The sequence below is a fragment of the Theropithecus gelada genome, chromosome 9 (assembly GCF_003255815.1).
Source record: "Theropithecus gelada isolate Dixy chromosome 9, Tgel_1.0, whole genome shotgun sequence".
NCBI classification, from domain to species: domain Eukaryota; kingdom Metazoa; phylum Chordata; class Mammalia; order Primates; family Cercopithecidae; genus Theropithecus; species Theropithecus gelada.
In genome coordinates, this window is record NC_037677.1 from 42,665,876 (window position 1) to 42,683,084 (window position 17,209).

At 42.8% G+C, this 17,209-nt stretch overlaps 1 protein-coding gene across 4 annotated transcripts in view; it reads right to left on the minus strand.

Annotated features, from left to right (window-relative positions):
- Nucleotides 1-12,812: 12,812 nt before the first annotated feature.
- ZNF33B (zinc finger protein 33B) overlaps nt 12,813-17,209 on the minus strand; it is a 45,782-nt gene continuing 41,385 nt past the window's right edge. For 3 of the 4 annotated variants that reach the window (XM_025397796.1, XM_025397798.1, XM_025397795.1), the window contains one exon: nt 12,813-15,281. In XM_025397796.1, coding sequence (XP_025253581.1) covers nt 13,195-15,281 — 2,087 coding nt within the window. In that variant the 3' untranslated portion in view covers nt 12,813-13,194. The remainder of the gene's footprint in view (nt 15,282-17,209) is intronic. The other variant, XM_025397797.1, reaches the window with a different exon arrangement.

The window sequence follows — 17,209 nt, forward strand, 5'->3', positions numbered from 1 at the left end:
ATATAAACACTGGGATTCAGCTACATGCCTCCCTCCTACCACATCAAGGTTCAGCCTAATGACCACCTTTCGAAGATAACATCCTTTTTTTTTTTTTTGACAATTTAAAAAATAATTTCTATTTTTATCTTAGATTCAGGGGGTACATGTGCAGTTTTGTTACGTGGGTATACTGTGTGATGTGAGGGTTGGGGAACGATTGATTCTGTTACTCATGTAGAGAGCACAGAGAGCAACAGGTAGTTTTTCAACCCTTGCCCTATATATGTTTAACCCAGAAAGTCCAAATTTGGTTTTCACATTTTGAAATTAAATGTTTCATTCATCTCCCCTTTTTCAACTGGTTTCTCAGTTGTTTGTGTGTAATGTTATGAATGGCATGAGGTTCAGTTTTTGGTGTGGATCTCTGGATGAAGGCTATCACCCTTTCTAATCTGTGTAATGCCCTGCACCCAGTTAATCATGGAGTGTGTATCCAAAAAGTACAAACACAGAGTGACCCCTGGGACTCAACACCTTCAACCTGGTATCAATAGAAGGCCTGTACCTGCATCACAGATATGAATCCACAACAAATCCTTCCCATGGCTTTGACCCATTTCTCTATACCAGGCTGTCTCCCAAGAGAATCTCAACAAAGAACTGTTTGGAACTCAAGTCAAAAGGATGCCCTTCAAGCATTGTTTAAGCAGAACGCCTACCCTGGCATACCAACCAGAAAACAACTGGCCAAAGAAATCGGCAGTCTGGAGTCTAGGATACAGGTGGGCTTGTATTTCCATTTCATTTCCTTGGGGTCAAAGAAGAAAGAGAAGCTGGGCTAAGCAGTCTCCTATCATACCATGTTAAGAATGAACTGAAAGACTCCTATCTCTGCCTTTTACCAGTCATGGAACACGTGATCTGTTGTATTCATTGTGTGGGGAGGGGGAGGAAGTTCAATTGGGCCTTTTTCCTGACAGGAGAAAATTAAATCATATTTGCATGCTCTAGAGAATATAGGTAATATGGTCACCATGATCATGATAGGTTGTCATTGATACCTGGAACCAATATTACAGAATGCTCAGAATGCTTGTTCTTTAATAGGTAATATTAAGGACAGTGAGGTCAGGGCTGCCATAAAGTCCCATTTCTCATCCCATGGTTTTTGTTTCTTTCTACTGTTTTGTTTTGAGACAGAGTCTTACTCTGTCACCCAGGCTGGAGTGCAGTGATGCAATCTCAACTCACTGCAACCTCCACCTCCTGGGTTCAAGCCATTCTTATCCCTTACCCTCCCGAGTAGCTGGGATTACATGTGTGTGCCATACCTGGCTAATTTTCATAGTTTTAGTAGATATGGGGTTTTGCCATGTTGGCCAGGCTGGTCTCAAACTCCTGGCCTCAAGTGACCCGCGCACCTTGGCCTCCCAAAGTGCTGGAGTTACAGGAGTAAGCCACTGTGCCTAGCCTCTACTAAGTGTTTTTATGTGGGCTTTACACACTGCAGAGTTTAATGCCTAATCCCATTTTGGAATATTTTGAGTGGAATAATGATATAAAAATAAAACCGGCTGGGTGCGGTGGCTCATGCCTGTAATCCCAGCACTTTGGGAGGCCAAGGCGGGTGGATCACGAGGTCAGGAGTTCAAGACCAGCCTGGCCAAGATGGTGAGACCCCATCTCTACTAAAAATACAAAAATTAGCCAGGTATGGTAGCGGGCATCTGTGGCAGAGAACTGCTTGAACCCGGGAGGCAGAGGTTGCAGTGAGCTCAGATCACGCCACTGCACTCCAGCCTGGGTGACAGAGCGAGACTCTGTCTCAATAAATAAATAAAGTAAAACCATTCTGTTTCTCCAGTTAAGAAAGAAATAGATGGAAAGATCACAATCACACAAGGAGAAGTGTATCCAGACTGTCAACAACTAAGTAAAAGGGACTCTGTTGAAGAAAAGCCTACAGTCACTGTTTTACATCAAATGCCATAATCCTGAGTAAGCCCTGAAATACAGGGATCTGAGTTTCAGGTAGGCCAGGTGAACACGTATTTCCTTCTCTTTATGCACCCAGTCCAGGTGTCAGAGTGCTACATCAAATCCCAAAATGAAAGTGTGTCCCAGGCTGGTGGCAGTGGTTCACATTGGTAATCCCAGCACTTTTGGAGGCCGAGGCAGGAGTTCGAGACCAGCCTGGCCAACATGGTGAAACCTCGTCTTTACTAAAAATACAAAAATTAGCCAGGCGTGGTGGTATGTTCCTGTAATCCCAGCTACTCGGGAGGCTGAGACCTGAGACAAAAGAATCGCTTGAACCTGGGAGGCGGAGGTTGCAGGGAGCCCAGATTGCATCATTGCACTCCAGCCTGGGCAATAAGAGCGACAATCTGTCTCAAAAAAAAAAAAGTGTGTCCCATGGGAAGACATGGAGATTGGCTGGACTACTGGCAACTGGCCCACTAGAACTGATGGTTCAGAAGGAAAGCACAAGAAACCATGTAGAATGAGGCTGGATCTGCCAGGGTGTTCACTAATGTATTTGTTGCCTCCACATTTCCAGCCGTGTTTAAGACTTCTTTCCTGATCGTATTTCAAGTGACAAGGCGGAGGTTGCAGTGAGCCAAGATCCCACCATTGTACTCCAGCCTGGGCATTGCAGTGAGACTCTGTCTCAAAACAAATTCCTCTATGCCCTCCAGTAAGGAGAAGGCAGCCACAGGGTTTGATTATGGCAGTCACAATCTATTCAGAGTCAGCTATTTGATTCACAGGGGTCTCTTTATCTAGTATTGCATCTGGAATGAATGAACTCTAATGTATATATGAATGATTCCAGGCTCAGCAGTAAGTACTGGTAATTAGTGAGCTTCGCTTTAAATGAATTTTCATCAGATGTTCCTTCACATGGATTGTGTGTTATGAAATGCCTTTGACTCTGGGGAGATGACAGAGAGCCAAGGAAAGTCAGTCAGTCCTTAACCAAAGCCTTTGTGAGACCTAAAGCTGAGAGGGAGGCAGAGAGCGCAAGTGGGCGTGAGACAAAAACAAGTGTGGGGTGGGGAAGAGGTGAAGGAAGAGTGGACACACACCCGTCGGCCAGCTCTGGCTTTAGGATGCCAGCCAATGTCTCCTAACCCAGGGACCTTTCGTTTGGAGACCACAGATGGGACAGAGAAGGAAGTGATTCCTGGTATTGGGCTCAAATAGATACTTAAAATTATGTAGACTAAATCCGATAAAGCTTGAATCTTCTTTTCCCACTTAGATTTGGTTTCAAAACCAGAGAAGACACCTGAGGCTGAGCTGGCTGCAATGAGGACACTCCTCGGGAGGACAGCAGCTCCACGGATATGAGAAGCCTCAGCCCTGGGCCCCAGGTGAGTCCCCAGCAGTGCCAGTGCACGTCCTCAGCACAACTCTTTGAAGTAGAAACGTCTCTCTAGGCTGTTTCCAAATTTGTTGCAGAGAATGCTGATGTCTCTACCAGCATGCTAGTGTTGGAGACGTGACCACCATCCCCATCTCGTGGGAAGGTAGTTAGGAAGCAGGGAAGGCAATTAGGAAGAAAGGAAGGCCATGGATCTTCCAGTCCTGGCAAGCAGTGCAGAGTCCTCTTCTTCCAGCACTGCAGGGGTTTAATCCAAAGGCTAGGATCAGAGCATGAGCACCTCAGGGGCCTGGGAGGGAGTAAGGGTGGTGAGAACAATATTTGAAAATGTCTGTCTTAGGGTTGATGTGAAGATGGCCTGAAAGCCCTCTTTTCTTCTTGTGTTTTCCTATAGAATGCTTAACCAAAGGAGGGAGACAAAAGTGACGCCATCACGAAACCACAGACAGGTGTCCTCCTTCAAGCTTTTCAAAGGAACCAATTCCCTGGAAATGCCATCAAGGAAGAGCTGGCAAAACAAAGAAGCATTCCAGAATCCAGAATCTAGGTTAGTTTTCTGTCTGTGGTGCACAATTTGTCCCATAATTTTGGAAGTGGTATTGCCCGCTGAGATGGTACTAGAGAAATGGGAGCAGGTATCTTGAAAGAAGTTGAGAGTTTTGTTATGAGGGTGCTGTCTTATGTATCTTATTCGTCTTATGTCATATTTGTCTTATGTCTTATGTGTTGTGACCTTTATCTCCATGCTAGGCTTCTAGGCACTAGACAACAGTGTAGACCTTGCCCCTCCACTAACCCCCAGGTGTAATAATCTAATTATCTAGGGTCCTCTCTTTTGTGGGAAAATCCTGACATTCTAGCAAATCAATGTGGGATCCATTTGTGGAATGGCAATAATTCCCCTAACTCATCCATATTTTGCAGACTAAATGTTATGTACAGAATCATCGAGATAAAGCCCCACAGATGGTCACATCTGCCTCACAGATGAGCAAATGAAGCTGGAACCTCTTACATCTTCCGACATCTTTGTTTCCCTTTCTCTTAGATGTGGGCTCAGAACCGAAGAGCTCGGCACCCAGGCCAGAGCAGAGGCAGCCCCATGAATTCCCCAGCAGCCCCAGTCACAGACCTTGCCCTACTGCTCAGCTGCAGCACAGCAACCTGTGCAATGCCCAAGGAGCTCGGCGCACAGGCCTCCCTCCAACTCCCCCAGCAGCCATTGGTCATCTGTACCAGCCCATCCTCCACTAAGCAGGTCTGTGGAGGCTGTGTGAGCCAGGCACCAAGGGCCATGCTGCCCCAGTCCACCTGGGTTGTGCCAGGAGATCTCTCAGGATCCATATGTCAACAGGACCAACTCTTGGAGGGGTGATCTCACCCACTTGTCTCCTTTCTGGCATGTGTATCAAGGAAATTGCCAGAATGACAAGGACAGTGACGGCACTAGCCTGGCAGTTCTGCCCTTCAAGGACACTACTCAGCCTCCATCTGGTCATCCTGAGAGAGGATCACAACAAGGTCAGCAAGACACAGCCCACCTTAGGCAATGGTGGCGTGAGCAGCCCCAGGGCGTGGTGATCAAATCGTCATCTGGGGACAGGGAACACTCCACAACGTGCTCACATGGACACACCTGCAGCAGCCTAGGGCATGGCCGAGCAAGGGGCCATCCCCTTCCTTTGAGCCTCTTTTTTTTTCTTTTTTGAGACAGAGTTTCGCTCTTGTCACCCAGGCTAGAGTGCAATGGTGCCATCTCGGTTCACTCCAACCTCCGCCTCCCAGGTTCAAGGGATTTTCCTGCCTCAGCCTCCTAAGTAGCTAGGAGTACAGGCACTCGCCACCAAGCCCTGCTAAATTTTGTATTTTTAGTAGAGACGGGTTTTTGCCATGTTGGCCAGGCTGGTCTCAAACTCCTGACCTCAGGTGATCCACCCACCTTGGCCTCCCAAAGTGGTGGGAGTACAGGCGTGAGCCACTGTGCCCGGCCTCACCTCATGCCTTTTAGATTAACTCCTGACAACCTCAGAGTTTCAGAAATCAGCATCACCAGTTAGGATTAGGACAGGAGAACCCTCCACGGCCCGCTGCCAGGATGTTTCAGGTTCTGCTCGATGCCCTGCAGAGTTCACTAGGGCTTCGGGTTTAGGAGGGAGAAGGCGTCCTTCTCACCACCCCATCCAGCTCCTCCTCAGGATGAAGAACTAGCGTGATCCACAGGAGGATAAACAAGCGGACACACCATGTCCTGGAACAAGACTAATGCAAGAGGAAACTGACCACTTGGAAACCCAAAAGGAGCGTCTTTTCTCTGCCTTGTGGACACCGCTTAAGTCTCTGGCCTCCCTTCATGGCCTACGTGATTGTTTCCAAGCTCCACACTGTCCTGCAGGCACCACAGACACCAGGCAGTGGATACCTTTGCTGAATCCTAAGGAGCCAAAGAGTTTTTATAACACGACCTCCTCCCTGCGATCGTCACATCCTGGGCAGTCTGGACAATGCACAAACTAGAACTGAACCAAAGTGAAAATAGGTATAAGAGACACATCCACACTTCACTCCCTTTGGTGAGTTCACAGGGCAAGCCTGAAGGCAGGCTGATGCAGAGAAAACGGGGATACTATATTTCGTCTTGATGTCAGTTCATCACAGAGGGCTTGCATCTTAGCGCTTACTGGGGGAGATGGGAACTAGAAGTTATCTATCTATCTACCAATGATTGATAGCACAAGCTTAGATGCATAATACTGAATAGTGTTCACATGTAATCCTCCCTTTAAACATGTAGACAGAGAACATGACAAAGAAATGCAAAACAGTAACTCCATGAAATCACTGAACAAAGCAGGATGTTCATCTTCTGACACTGTTAATATTTTGTATATATTTACATGCACCTCGCTGCTCTTTTTGTTATAAATTAATTTTTGGCAAAATTTATTTTTGTCTGTGTCTCCTCTCTTCAAGTGGTACCTTCCAAGAATACATCACAGATTACCAACCTATGTCTGCTTCCACTGGTGCCTCAAAAATATTCTTAAAAAAGAAATGTGGTTTATCAAGATGCCTGTCTTTCCCACAATTCCTTCATTCGTGTTGTCTCTTTCCATGTGAACCTGTGGGACCAGAGTCAGGATGCCTTGCTCTAGTTCACAGTTTGAATCTGCAAAGATGCCAGTCTGCTATTACTACACACAGACATAGATGCATTTTGCTTTAGGGTTTCTCTACGGTGTGCATATTCCAAACCCACTGTTTACTTCCAGATGATCGACACAGGATACTTTTCCTCAGATTTTTTTTTTTTTTTTTTTTTTTTGAGAAGGAGTCTGGCTCTGTTGTCCAGGCTGGAGTGCAGTAGCGTCATCTCAGCTCAGTGCAAGCTTTGCCTCCCAGGTTCACACCATTCTCCTGCCTCAGCCTCCGCAGTAGCTGGGACTACAGGCGCCCGCCACAACACCCAGCTTTTTGTACTTTTAGTAGAGACGGGGTTTCGCCATGTTAGCCAGCCAGGATGATCTCGATCTCCTCGCAATCTGCCCGCCTCAGCCTCCCAGAGTGCTGGAATTATAGGCGTGAGCCACCGCACCGCACCCGGCCTTTTGTTTTTCAAAGAGACGGAGTCTCACTCTGTCACCCAGGCTGGAGTGCAGTGGCACCACGGTAGCTCACTGCAGCCTTGAACTCCTGGGCTCAAGCAATCGTTCAGATTAACTATTAACTGGGGTATTATAAATCTCTCTCCCAACCTCACCTCACATACACATAGGCTGCATGCACACACACACACTCATAATAGTCTCACAGTTTCCCCTGAATATAATCTGATAAATGTCTTAGGCAGCATTGGGACCATGCTGTTAGGTGTTGAGTTTGATTTTTTTCAATAGTGTCCCAACATATTCCTCATGTGCAGAGATGAGACTGTAGCATGGCCAAATGCCAAATTTCCAAGAGACATTTTGTCTTTGTCCATTTGTGCTACTATAACAAACCACCTGAGACTAGGTCGTTTAAAACAATAGAAATTTACCTCTCACAGCTCTGGAGGCAGGGAAGTCCAAGATGAAAGCGCCAGAAAGGTGAGTATCCGGTGAGGACCAGGTCTCGGCTTCGAAGGCAACCCCTCCTTGCCGTTTCTTCTTGAGGGGAGTGACACTGGGCCCTCACGTGTCAGAATGTGGGGGCAGGGGGCAGCAAAAAGAGGCCTAGTGTGTTCTATCCAGCCTGCTCCTAAGCTCACTAATCATTCATGAGGTGGAGGGCTCATGATGGCCTTACCACCTCCCAAAGGCCAAACCTTTGCAAGTTGTTGCACTGAGGATTCAGTTTCAACATGACTTGTTTTTTGTTTTGTTTTGTTGTGAGACAGAGTCTTGCTCTCTTGCCTAAGCTGGAGTGCAGTGGTGCCAACTCAACCCACTGCAATCTCTGCCTCCTGGGTTCAAGTGGTTCTCCTGACTCAGCCTCCTGAGTAGTTGGGATTACAGGCACGCACCACGTCCAGCTAATTTTTGTATTTTTAGTAGAGATGGGGTTTCACCATGTTGACCAGGCTGGTCTTAAACTCCTGACCTCAAGTGATCCTCCTGTCCCGGCCTCCCAAAGTGCTGGGATTTGTGCTCGGCCTCCCAAAGTGCTGGGATTTGTTGAGCCACTGCACCCAGCCTCAACATGACTTTTGGAGAGGGGACAAACTCACAAAGCACAATGGATGCTCAGGGTAACGTCGTATAGTCTGTGGCCCAGGTGTAGGCCATCAGACCCCATGACTGCAAGGTTCACCCTGTGGCATGTTGGCAAGCAGCACTGTCAGGCCATGCTCAGGCACACTGGAGAGGGGTTTTGCATTGGGAGAGCAGGAGAGTTACTTCCACTGGTAATCTGGGGAGAACTGGTACCTTTTTCTCTTCTCATCAGCACCTGGACCATGGGCCACCAGGCATGTGCATCTTGACACTCTTAGAGGTCAGGAAAGCATGTGTGGTGGCAGCAAGTGAAGGAACAGCACAGGAAAGGGGTGCAGGTACTACCCTTCCTGAATGCCTCATTAGGCAACCAGAGTGCCACACTCACCTCCCTCAGTTGTCTCCTGCCTTTCCACAAACCTCACAATAGGCCATCTGCATGCACAACCCAGGGGTGTTCAATAACTAACGACAGTCTGTAGGGATGTTCCATGCAGCCAGTGATGATAATCAGAGAGCTCCAGCCAGACCTTTGGAAAGTGGCGCTAAAGTGCTGAGCACTTCGTGTGCAGTGTGGTCACCACTTTTACAGGTGGGAACCTCAGAGACCACCTGCCAAACAGGCTGAGCCCAAGTCAAGTCATGCAGGGATACAGTCAATGGGTGAGCACTCTTGTCCTGCACACAGTGCATATTAGGATGGCAAGAGAGGAGACACTCACCTTCCCCAAGAAAAGTGCATTACAGCACAGGCCAAGTGCAAACCTGCCAGCAACTGGTGGTTCTGTCCAAGAAGCCTTTTGCCAGATTATGGAACCTGTCAGTTAGCCAAGAGCAGTTAGTTAAAATTAGACTAGATGACACTGGCTTTGGATGGGCCATCCTGTTTATGCCAATGGTTGTAACTGCTTCCTTTTCACCCTGATGGTTAAGGAAGGATCCCCACTCTGATGCTATAGAAAGATTGAACACTGAACACCTGACACTGGACAGATAAGATCTAGGTGAGTGCATCAGTCACACCAACTCTCAGAAAGGTGAGAAGGACACCACATGCCGGACAGAGCCACACAGCGTTTTACTTGGGAGCAGAGTGGAAAAGGAGGGGTTGTGGTGAGCAGTTGTATTATCCAGAGCGTACAGTGACCACTGTTTGCTGTGGGAGGATGTGAGGGGTTTGGTGAATAATTCCAAGAGCTGGCAGGGAATCAGATCTTACTACTTAGGAATAAGTAGGAACTGTGCCTGGCCCCCTTGACAGGGATGACTATCTGCTAAGGTACCTCACCTGTGGAAGCAGAGTGGGGATGGAAATGAGGTTAGGTCATTTGAGGCCCTTTTGGTTTCAGATGTCAAGAGAACCAAGAATACTAGTCCTTAATTTCAGATCACAGTTACCATATTTTAAAATATATTAAGGATGTATAAAAGCAATTCAAATGTTCTTTAACGGTGATTTACAGGTTCAGTCAGAAACACACGACTAACAAAAGAACACCTTAGTACAGAAACAAGATGTTCCTCAGGGTTGGTTGGTTATTTACTTATTTATTTACTTAATACACTTCATTTTTTAGAGTAGCTTTAGGGTTACAGAAAAATTGAGCGAAAAGTACAGAGAATTCTCATATAACCCTTCACCCCTCCCATCCTCCACAGGCTCCCCAATTATTAACATCTTGCATCATTATGGTTCATTTGTTACAATTAATGAGCCAATAGTGATATAATATTATTAACTGAACTCCAGAGTTGACATTAGGGTTTGCTGTTTTCCCTTCACTGTTTTCCATTCTCTGCGTTTTGACAAATTACATTACCCTAGAGAATACTTTCACTGCCCTAAAAATCACCTCTCTACCTGCCATCCCTCCCTTCCCCTCAACTCTCAGCAACTACTGGTCCTTTCACTGGCTCGATAGTTGTGCCTCTCCCAGAATATCATATAATTGCAATCATAAAAAGAAAGCCTTTTCAGATTGGTTTTCGCTTAAACATAAGCATTTAGGGTTCCTCCATGTCTTTTAATGACTTGATGTCTAATTCCTTTTTATCATCTGCCTGAGGACTATATCCTGCAAACCCGCTATAATTGCTTATTAATGTCAGCAGGGGTTTTGCTGTTTATTTAGAATTATCTACAAAGACAATCATGTTTTTTGTGAACAAAGACAGCTGTATTTCCTCCTTCCAAATCTATGTGCATTTTATTTCCTTTTTTTTTTTTTTTTGTATCACTGCATTAGATAGCACTTCCAGTACAATGCTGAAAAGCAGTGGTGTTCCTTGCCATGTTCCTGATCTTAGTGGGAAAGCATCTAGTTGGAAACATCAAGGATGATGTTAGCTGTAGGGTTTTTTGTAGTAGCTCTTTATCAAATTGAGTAAGTTCTCCTGTATTCCTTCTGTGTTTGGAGGTTTTATCATGAATGGATATTGGATTTTGTAAAATGCTTTTCCTGTACCTATTGATATGATCATATTTCATCTTCGAACTGCTAACGCATGCAATGGACTGCACTGAATATCAAATGTTGAACAAGCCTTGCATTCCTGATTTGCTAATATTTTGAGGATTTCTGCACCTGTGTTCACTGGAAATACTGATCTCTAGTTTTCCGTTCTTGTAATATCTTTGCCTGGTTTTGGTATTAGGGTAATACTGGGTGCACAAAATGAGTTGGGAAGTGTTATCTCTGCTTTTATTTTCTGAAAAAGATGGTAGAGACTTGGTATCATTTCTACCTTAAGTATCTCAAAAAATGCACATCAGTGAAGCCATTTGATCCTGGCACTTTGTTTTGGAAGGTTTTATTATTATTATTATTTTTTTTTTTTTTTTTGAGATAGAGTCTCACTCTGTCACCCAGGCTGGAGTACAGTGGCACAATCTTGGCTCACTACAACCTCCACTTCCCAGGTTCAAGCGATTCTTCTGCCTTAGCCTCCTGAGTAGCCTGGACTACACACATGTGCCAACATGTCTGGCTAATTTTTTGTATTTTTAGTAGAGACAGGGTTTCACCATGTTGACCAGGCTGGCCTTGCACTCCTGACCTTGTGATCCGCCCGCCTCGGCCTCCCAAAGTGCTGGGATTACAGGTGTGAGCCACCACGCCCAGTCTTGGAAGGTTATTAATTACTACTTAGATTTATTTAATAGATATATATGCCTACTGAGGTCTACCTTGTGTGAGCTTTGCGAGAATGCATCTTGCAAGGAATTGGTCCATTTTAGCTAAGTTATCAAATTTATGGACAGAGTTGTCCATATTTCTTTCTAATCCTTTTGGTGATCATAGGATCAGCTGTGATGGCCTCTTTCCTTTTTGGTATTAGCAATATTTGTCTTCTGTTTTTTCTTAATCTAGCTAGAGGTTTATCAATTTTACTGACTTTTTCAAAGAACCAGTTTTGGGTTTTATTGATTTTCTCTTTTCAATGTCACTGATTTTTACTTTTTTTCCAGGTTACTTTGGATTTAATTTGCTCTTCTTTTTCTAGTTTCCTAAAGTGGAATTTAGATTACTTGTGTAATCTAGGATCACCAGACTGTATAATCTTAGATTATTTGTATGATCTGATCACGTAATGTAGTGTACAATCTTCACACTGTCAATAATAGCCCCACGCCAGCTTGATTCTGGCTGTGCTCCAGCCTCAACCCTCCTCTTCATATTCTCAAAAGTCTCTGAAGGCCGAGATCCCTGTCTGGGCACAATGAGCCTTGAAATGACAGTCCAAGAGCCCTGGGCAGCAACTGGGCTGTATGTGTGGGCCTCTTTCCAGGGCCCTGTCTTGGAGAGCAGCTGCTTAAAGAAAATTTGGAGTATCACTTACGCTGAAGGGAGTGTTCACATATGTACCCTAGGCACTTCATGGCATGGGATGAGCCACAGGTAGGAAGAGAAAGGGAGCAACACAGAGGCAGGCCTAGATCTTCACGTGTACAGGATAGATTTTTTTTTTAGATAATTTGTTATTTTGATTTATAACTTTTAAATGGATAAACATTAGCTCTGTGGTCTCCTTTTAAACTGTTTCAAGACATGACAAACATCTGGGATTGGTCTGATGATGTAACCACTACTAAATTAGGATACCTACTTCCTATTCACAATTAGGTTAATTCCACTATGCGTATGAAACGATTTATATCACATACCACTTGTACATATGTAAGTCCTATGAACTTCAGGGATAATTCACAGATGTGTTTAATGCTATTGCTCTAATTATTCAATTTATGCTTTAAAAGAAGCTTCATAGTCAAGTGGGTGCAAGGGATAAGGTTGCAGAAAGGATGTGGTTATTAACACAACAAGGGAACTAACTACTTGAGGCTAAATTCTGATTCCTTTGTAATCCTGATACAATACAGATCTCAGATTCTTTTTCAGTTCTGTAAACCAATTGTGTTGATGGTTACTCAAATGTAAAAGTGGTAAAAGTTTCATATAATCACACACACATAAACACACACAGTGCACACAAACCATAGTAAAATCTGAGTTAAGTCTGTATCTACTAGCAAGGTAACATCGATTTCTTGGACTTGACCATATACTATGATTGTATATTATCCTTAGAGGAAGTTTGGTGAAGTGCACATGGGAATTCTCTGTACTCATTACAACTTCTTGTGAGGTTATTTTAATTATTACTTTTTTTAAGTTCTTAAAGTTTTACATTCCACAATATACATCTATAAATTATTGTTAGGTGCCCAAAAAACTATTATGGCATCAAACTCAAAACAGAATTTGTCATATTGTGTTTCTAAGCAAAATTTTCACTTCAGATTTCTTAAATTGACAATTTTCTCCTCGATGCAAACTCAAACATATTCTTGTTTGTATTTTTGCCAAAAACTTTCACAAATTCAAAAAAATCTATGAGGTTTTATGCCAGTATTAATCATCTAATATTCAACAGAATATCACTTCCTAACAAAAGCTGTCCTATAATTGTTGTAGTCTTGGGTTTATCCCCTACTGTTACTTTGGAGTAACATAAGGCGAGTTTGTGGATAGTTACTGAACATTCAGGATGTCAACAGGGCTTTCTCCACAGTGTGAATAATCTGAGGCATTATGGAGGCTCACTTGTGGCTGGAAATTTCTAATATCCGTTTCATTCATAAGGTTTTTCTCCTATGTGTGTTCTCTGATGTACAATGAGATTTGACTTTTGAGAGAAAGTTTTTCTGCATGTGTTACATTCATAGGGCTTTTCCCCTGTATGTGATCTCTGATGTTTAGCAAGGTCTGATTTACGGTAAAAGATTTTTCCACATTCATTACATTGGCAAGATTTCTCTCCTGTGTGAGCCCTGTGATGTACTGTGAGTGATGATTTGTGACTGAAGGATTTCCCACATTCACTGCATTCATAAGGTTTCTCCCCCGTGTGCTTTCTCTCATGTAAAATAAGTCCTGACTTCACACAGAAAGATTTTCCACATTCGTTACATTTATAGGGCTTTTCTTGTGTATGGGTTCTCTGATGTACAATGAGAGCTGACTTATGGCAGAAAGCTTTTCCACACTCATTACATTCATAGGGTTTCTCCCCTATGTGAATTCTCTGATGCTGAGTGAGTTGTGACTTCTGGCAGAAGGTTTTCCCACATTCATTACATTCATAGGGTTTCTCCCCTGTATGTGTTCTATTATGTTTAGTTAGGTATGATTTATTGTAAAAGATTTTTCCACATTCATGACATTCGTAGGGTTTCTCCCCTGTGTGTGTTCTATAATGTTGAGAGAGGGTTGACTTATGGCTAAAGAATTTCCCACATTCAGGACATGCAAAGGGTTTCTCACCTGTGTGCGTTCTCTGATGTACTGTTAGGTCTGACTTCAAGCAGAAGGTTTTCCCACATTCATAACATTCATAAGGTTTCAACCCTGTATGAATTATCTGATGCCTGGTGAGCACTGACTTGTGGTAGAAAGTTTTCCCACATGCATTACATTCATAAGGTTTATCTCCTACGTGAGTTCTCTGATGCTGTGTAAGATGTGACTTTTGACAAAAGGATTTCCCACACTCAAGACATTCAAAAGGTTTCTCACCTGTATGAGTTCTCTGGTGTACCGTAAGGTGCGAATTCATACAGAAGGATTTTCCACATTCATAACATTCATAGGGTTTCAGCCCTGTGTGTGTTCTCTGATGTTTAGTGAGATCAGATTTCTGGTAAAAAGTTTTCCCACACGCGTTACACTGATAGGGTTTCTCCCCTGTATGTGTTCTCTGGTGTAATGTGAGAGCTGACTTATGGCTAAAGGCTTTCCCACATTCATTGCATTCAAACGGTTTCTCCCCTGTGTGTGATCTCTGATGTTTACCGAGGTTTGACTTCTCCCAGAACATTTTTCCACATTCATTACATTGAAAGCGTTTCTCTCCTGTGTGCACCCTCTGATGTCGAGTGAGATGTGACTTCTCCCAGAAAGCTTTCCCACATTCATTACACTCAAAGTGTTTCTCTCCTTTATCACCTTTCTGAAGCTGTGACAGACACAATTTCCTCCTGAAATTATTCCCACTTTCACCACAATCATAGTGTTTCATAGGTACCCCATGATGTTTACAAAGGGTGGACTTCACACATAAGAACTTCTTACAATCACTAAATTCATAGTGATTGTCCTTTGATGGAGGTATCTGATGGAACAAGAGGGATGAACCATCACAGGAAGTTCTCCCAAATTCATTATATTCACAATTATTCTCTTCTGCATTCTCTCTCTTCCGTGTATTGAATACTGCCTTTTCAAGGAGGGTTTCCTGACATATACTGTATTCAAAATTGTGCTCTAAAGTTTGAATCTTCTCATGCTGCAAAGTGTTCTCATGATGACTCAGAGTGTTCCTATTTTTCAAAACTTCATTTTTCTCTCGAGTATAAGTTTCATCATGCTTAATATTGAGTACCAACTTCCCAAAGGCATTAAATTCATCAGACTTTTTTCCTAAATAGTTCATCTTACTGATAACCAATTGTGAAACAGTGTTGAAACTCATTCCACATGAGTCACACTGACAGAACATTTTTCTGGAAGGAAAAGAACTTACATCCACGTTAAATGGTATTCCTATTACATTACCTTGTTCCTTAGTCAGCATTTCATTATTGATGAATACAACTTCCCACAAATGTTTAGATTGGTTTTCTTGGCTCCTCTCTTTCAGGTGATCAGCTGTCCAGACTTCTAGAAACAAGCAAAATTAATCTTACCATATAAATACCGAAACATTTCTTAGGGAATGAAATCTTTATACAAATGCCCTATGTTGTAGCTGACCTGGTTTTTTGGCCAATTTCCAGAGATGAACATAACTGCAAGTGCATATTTTTTGTATGTCATGGGTTTGGGGTGAAAAAACAAAAACAAAAACCAGAAACAAAGGGCCTAGGCTAGTGGAAAAACAGAGGGGAATTTAACTATTTGAATGTACACATCTAGTTTCTAATGTAAGAAGAATAATAGCAACTAGTTACATCTGTATTTCTCCATGCATCCCCCCAAGAACTATAAACATCAGCATAAGTGGAGCAAATAATATTATCTATAACAACCCATGACTTTAGCATAACTAGGAGATGGAGAATATTACTAATTTCAAATATCACTAAGGAACAGATATTCAAATATAGCAAAAAGTGACAGCCTATGCCTACAAAGAGAATCAGCCAGAGACTGTGGTGATCACATGGAATAGAGGAGACAGACAGCCCAAAGAGGATGAAACACAAAACTACTCCCAGAAAGGGAAAGTTTCACTATGAGTGGGAAAATACTCAGAAGATGTCTGAGTTCACGCAGATTAAAGCTCAGGCTACTGGGAAATCCAAGAGAAGAGACTTGGATTGTATGCAAACTAAAGAGGCAAAGGGTAATCAAACTCAGGAATGAAGTTGTAAAGAGGACAGAGTAATCACAGAAAATAAGACGAATTACAGTCTTATTAAAGACTTATTAAAGACATTCCTAATTAAGGAATCTGTGATGGACTAAACTTTGCCCCTCAAAAAATGTATAGGTTAAAACCCCAACCTCCAGTGTGACTGTATTTGAAGATGGGGACTTTAAGGAGATTAACTAAGGTTAAATGAGGGCATAAGGGTAAGAAACTAATACAACGGCATTGGTGTCCTTATAAGAAGAGGGGGAAACTGGAAAGCACACACATGAGCTCTCTTTCTCCCCCCACTCGCCACCCCCAACCACTAGTCACATGCACAGAGAAAAGGCTGTGTGAGGGCACCAGAAGAAAATGCCATTTGTAAGCCAAGGAGTGAGACCTCACCAGAAACCAACTCTGCTGGCACCTTGACTTTAGACTTCCAGCCTCCACAACTGTGAGAAAATTTATTTAAGCTACCCAGTCTGTTGCATTTTGTTACAGCAGCCTGAGTAAACTAAAACAGAGCCAAAGGGGAAACTACATTTGACTGAAACTTAAATAAACAGCATTGTAAAGGAGAATGAAACAAGAAAAAAGAGAAGCAGCAATAATTTTAAAAGAGTAAGAAAAAAGAAAATGAGATCAGAAAGTTCTGGATAAAGTTGGTCTACAATTAAATAAATAAAATTATAATATAGTATATATATTACAGTCCTTAAAGAAGAAAAAAGAAAACAATGGAATAAATCTAATATTAAAAAGTATAATCTAAGAAAACTGTCCAAAAATAAAAGACCTGATCCACATATTCAAAGGAACCATCATGAACCTGTTCAGCAACACTTTTCTCTAAAACATATCTTAATAAAACTACTAGATGTTGAAATTGAAGAAAAAGTACTCTGGACAAAAATACCAAGTCTCAGCAAACTTTTACTTTGATAATGAGTCTTGAAATCAGGTAATACTATCCATATAACTCAGCTTTTATTTTTCGAAGTTTTAGTTATTCTGGTTCCCGTGTATTTCCACATAAGGTTTAGAATTATGTACTCAATTACTACAAGAAATCCTGCCAAATATTATTTTAAATCTATAAATCATTTTAACAACAAACCATGTCAGCAATATTGAGCTTTCTGACATAAGCAGGGAGTTCCACTTGTTTAGGTCTTCAATTTCTCTCTGCAGTGGATTGTTTCCAGTGTGGCCTTTCACATCTTTTGCCAGA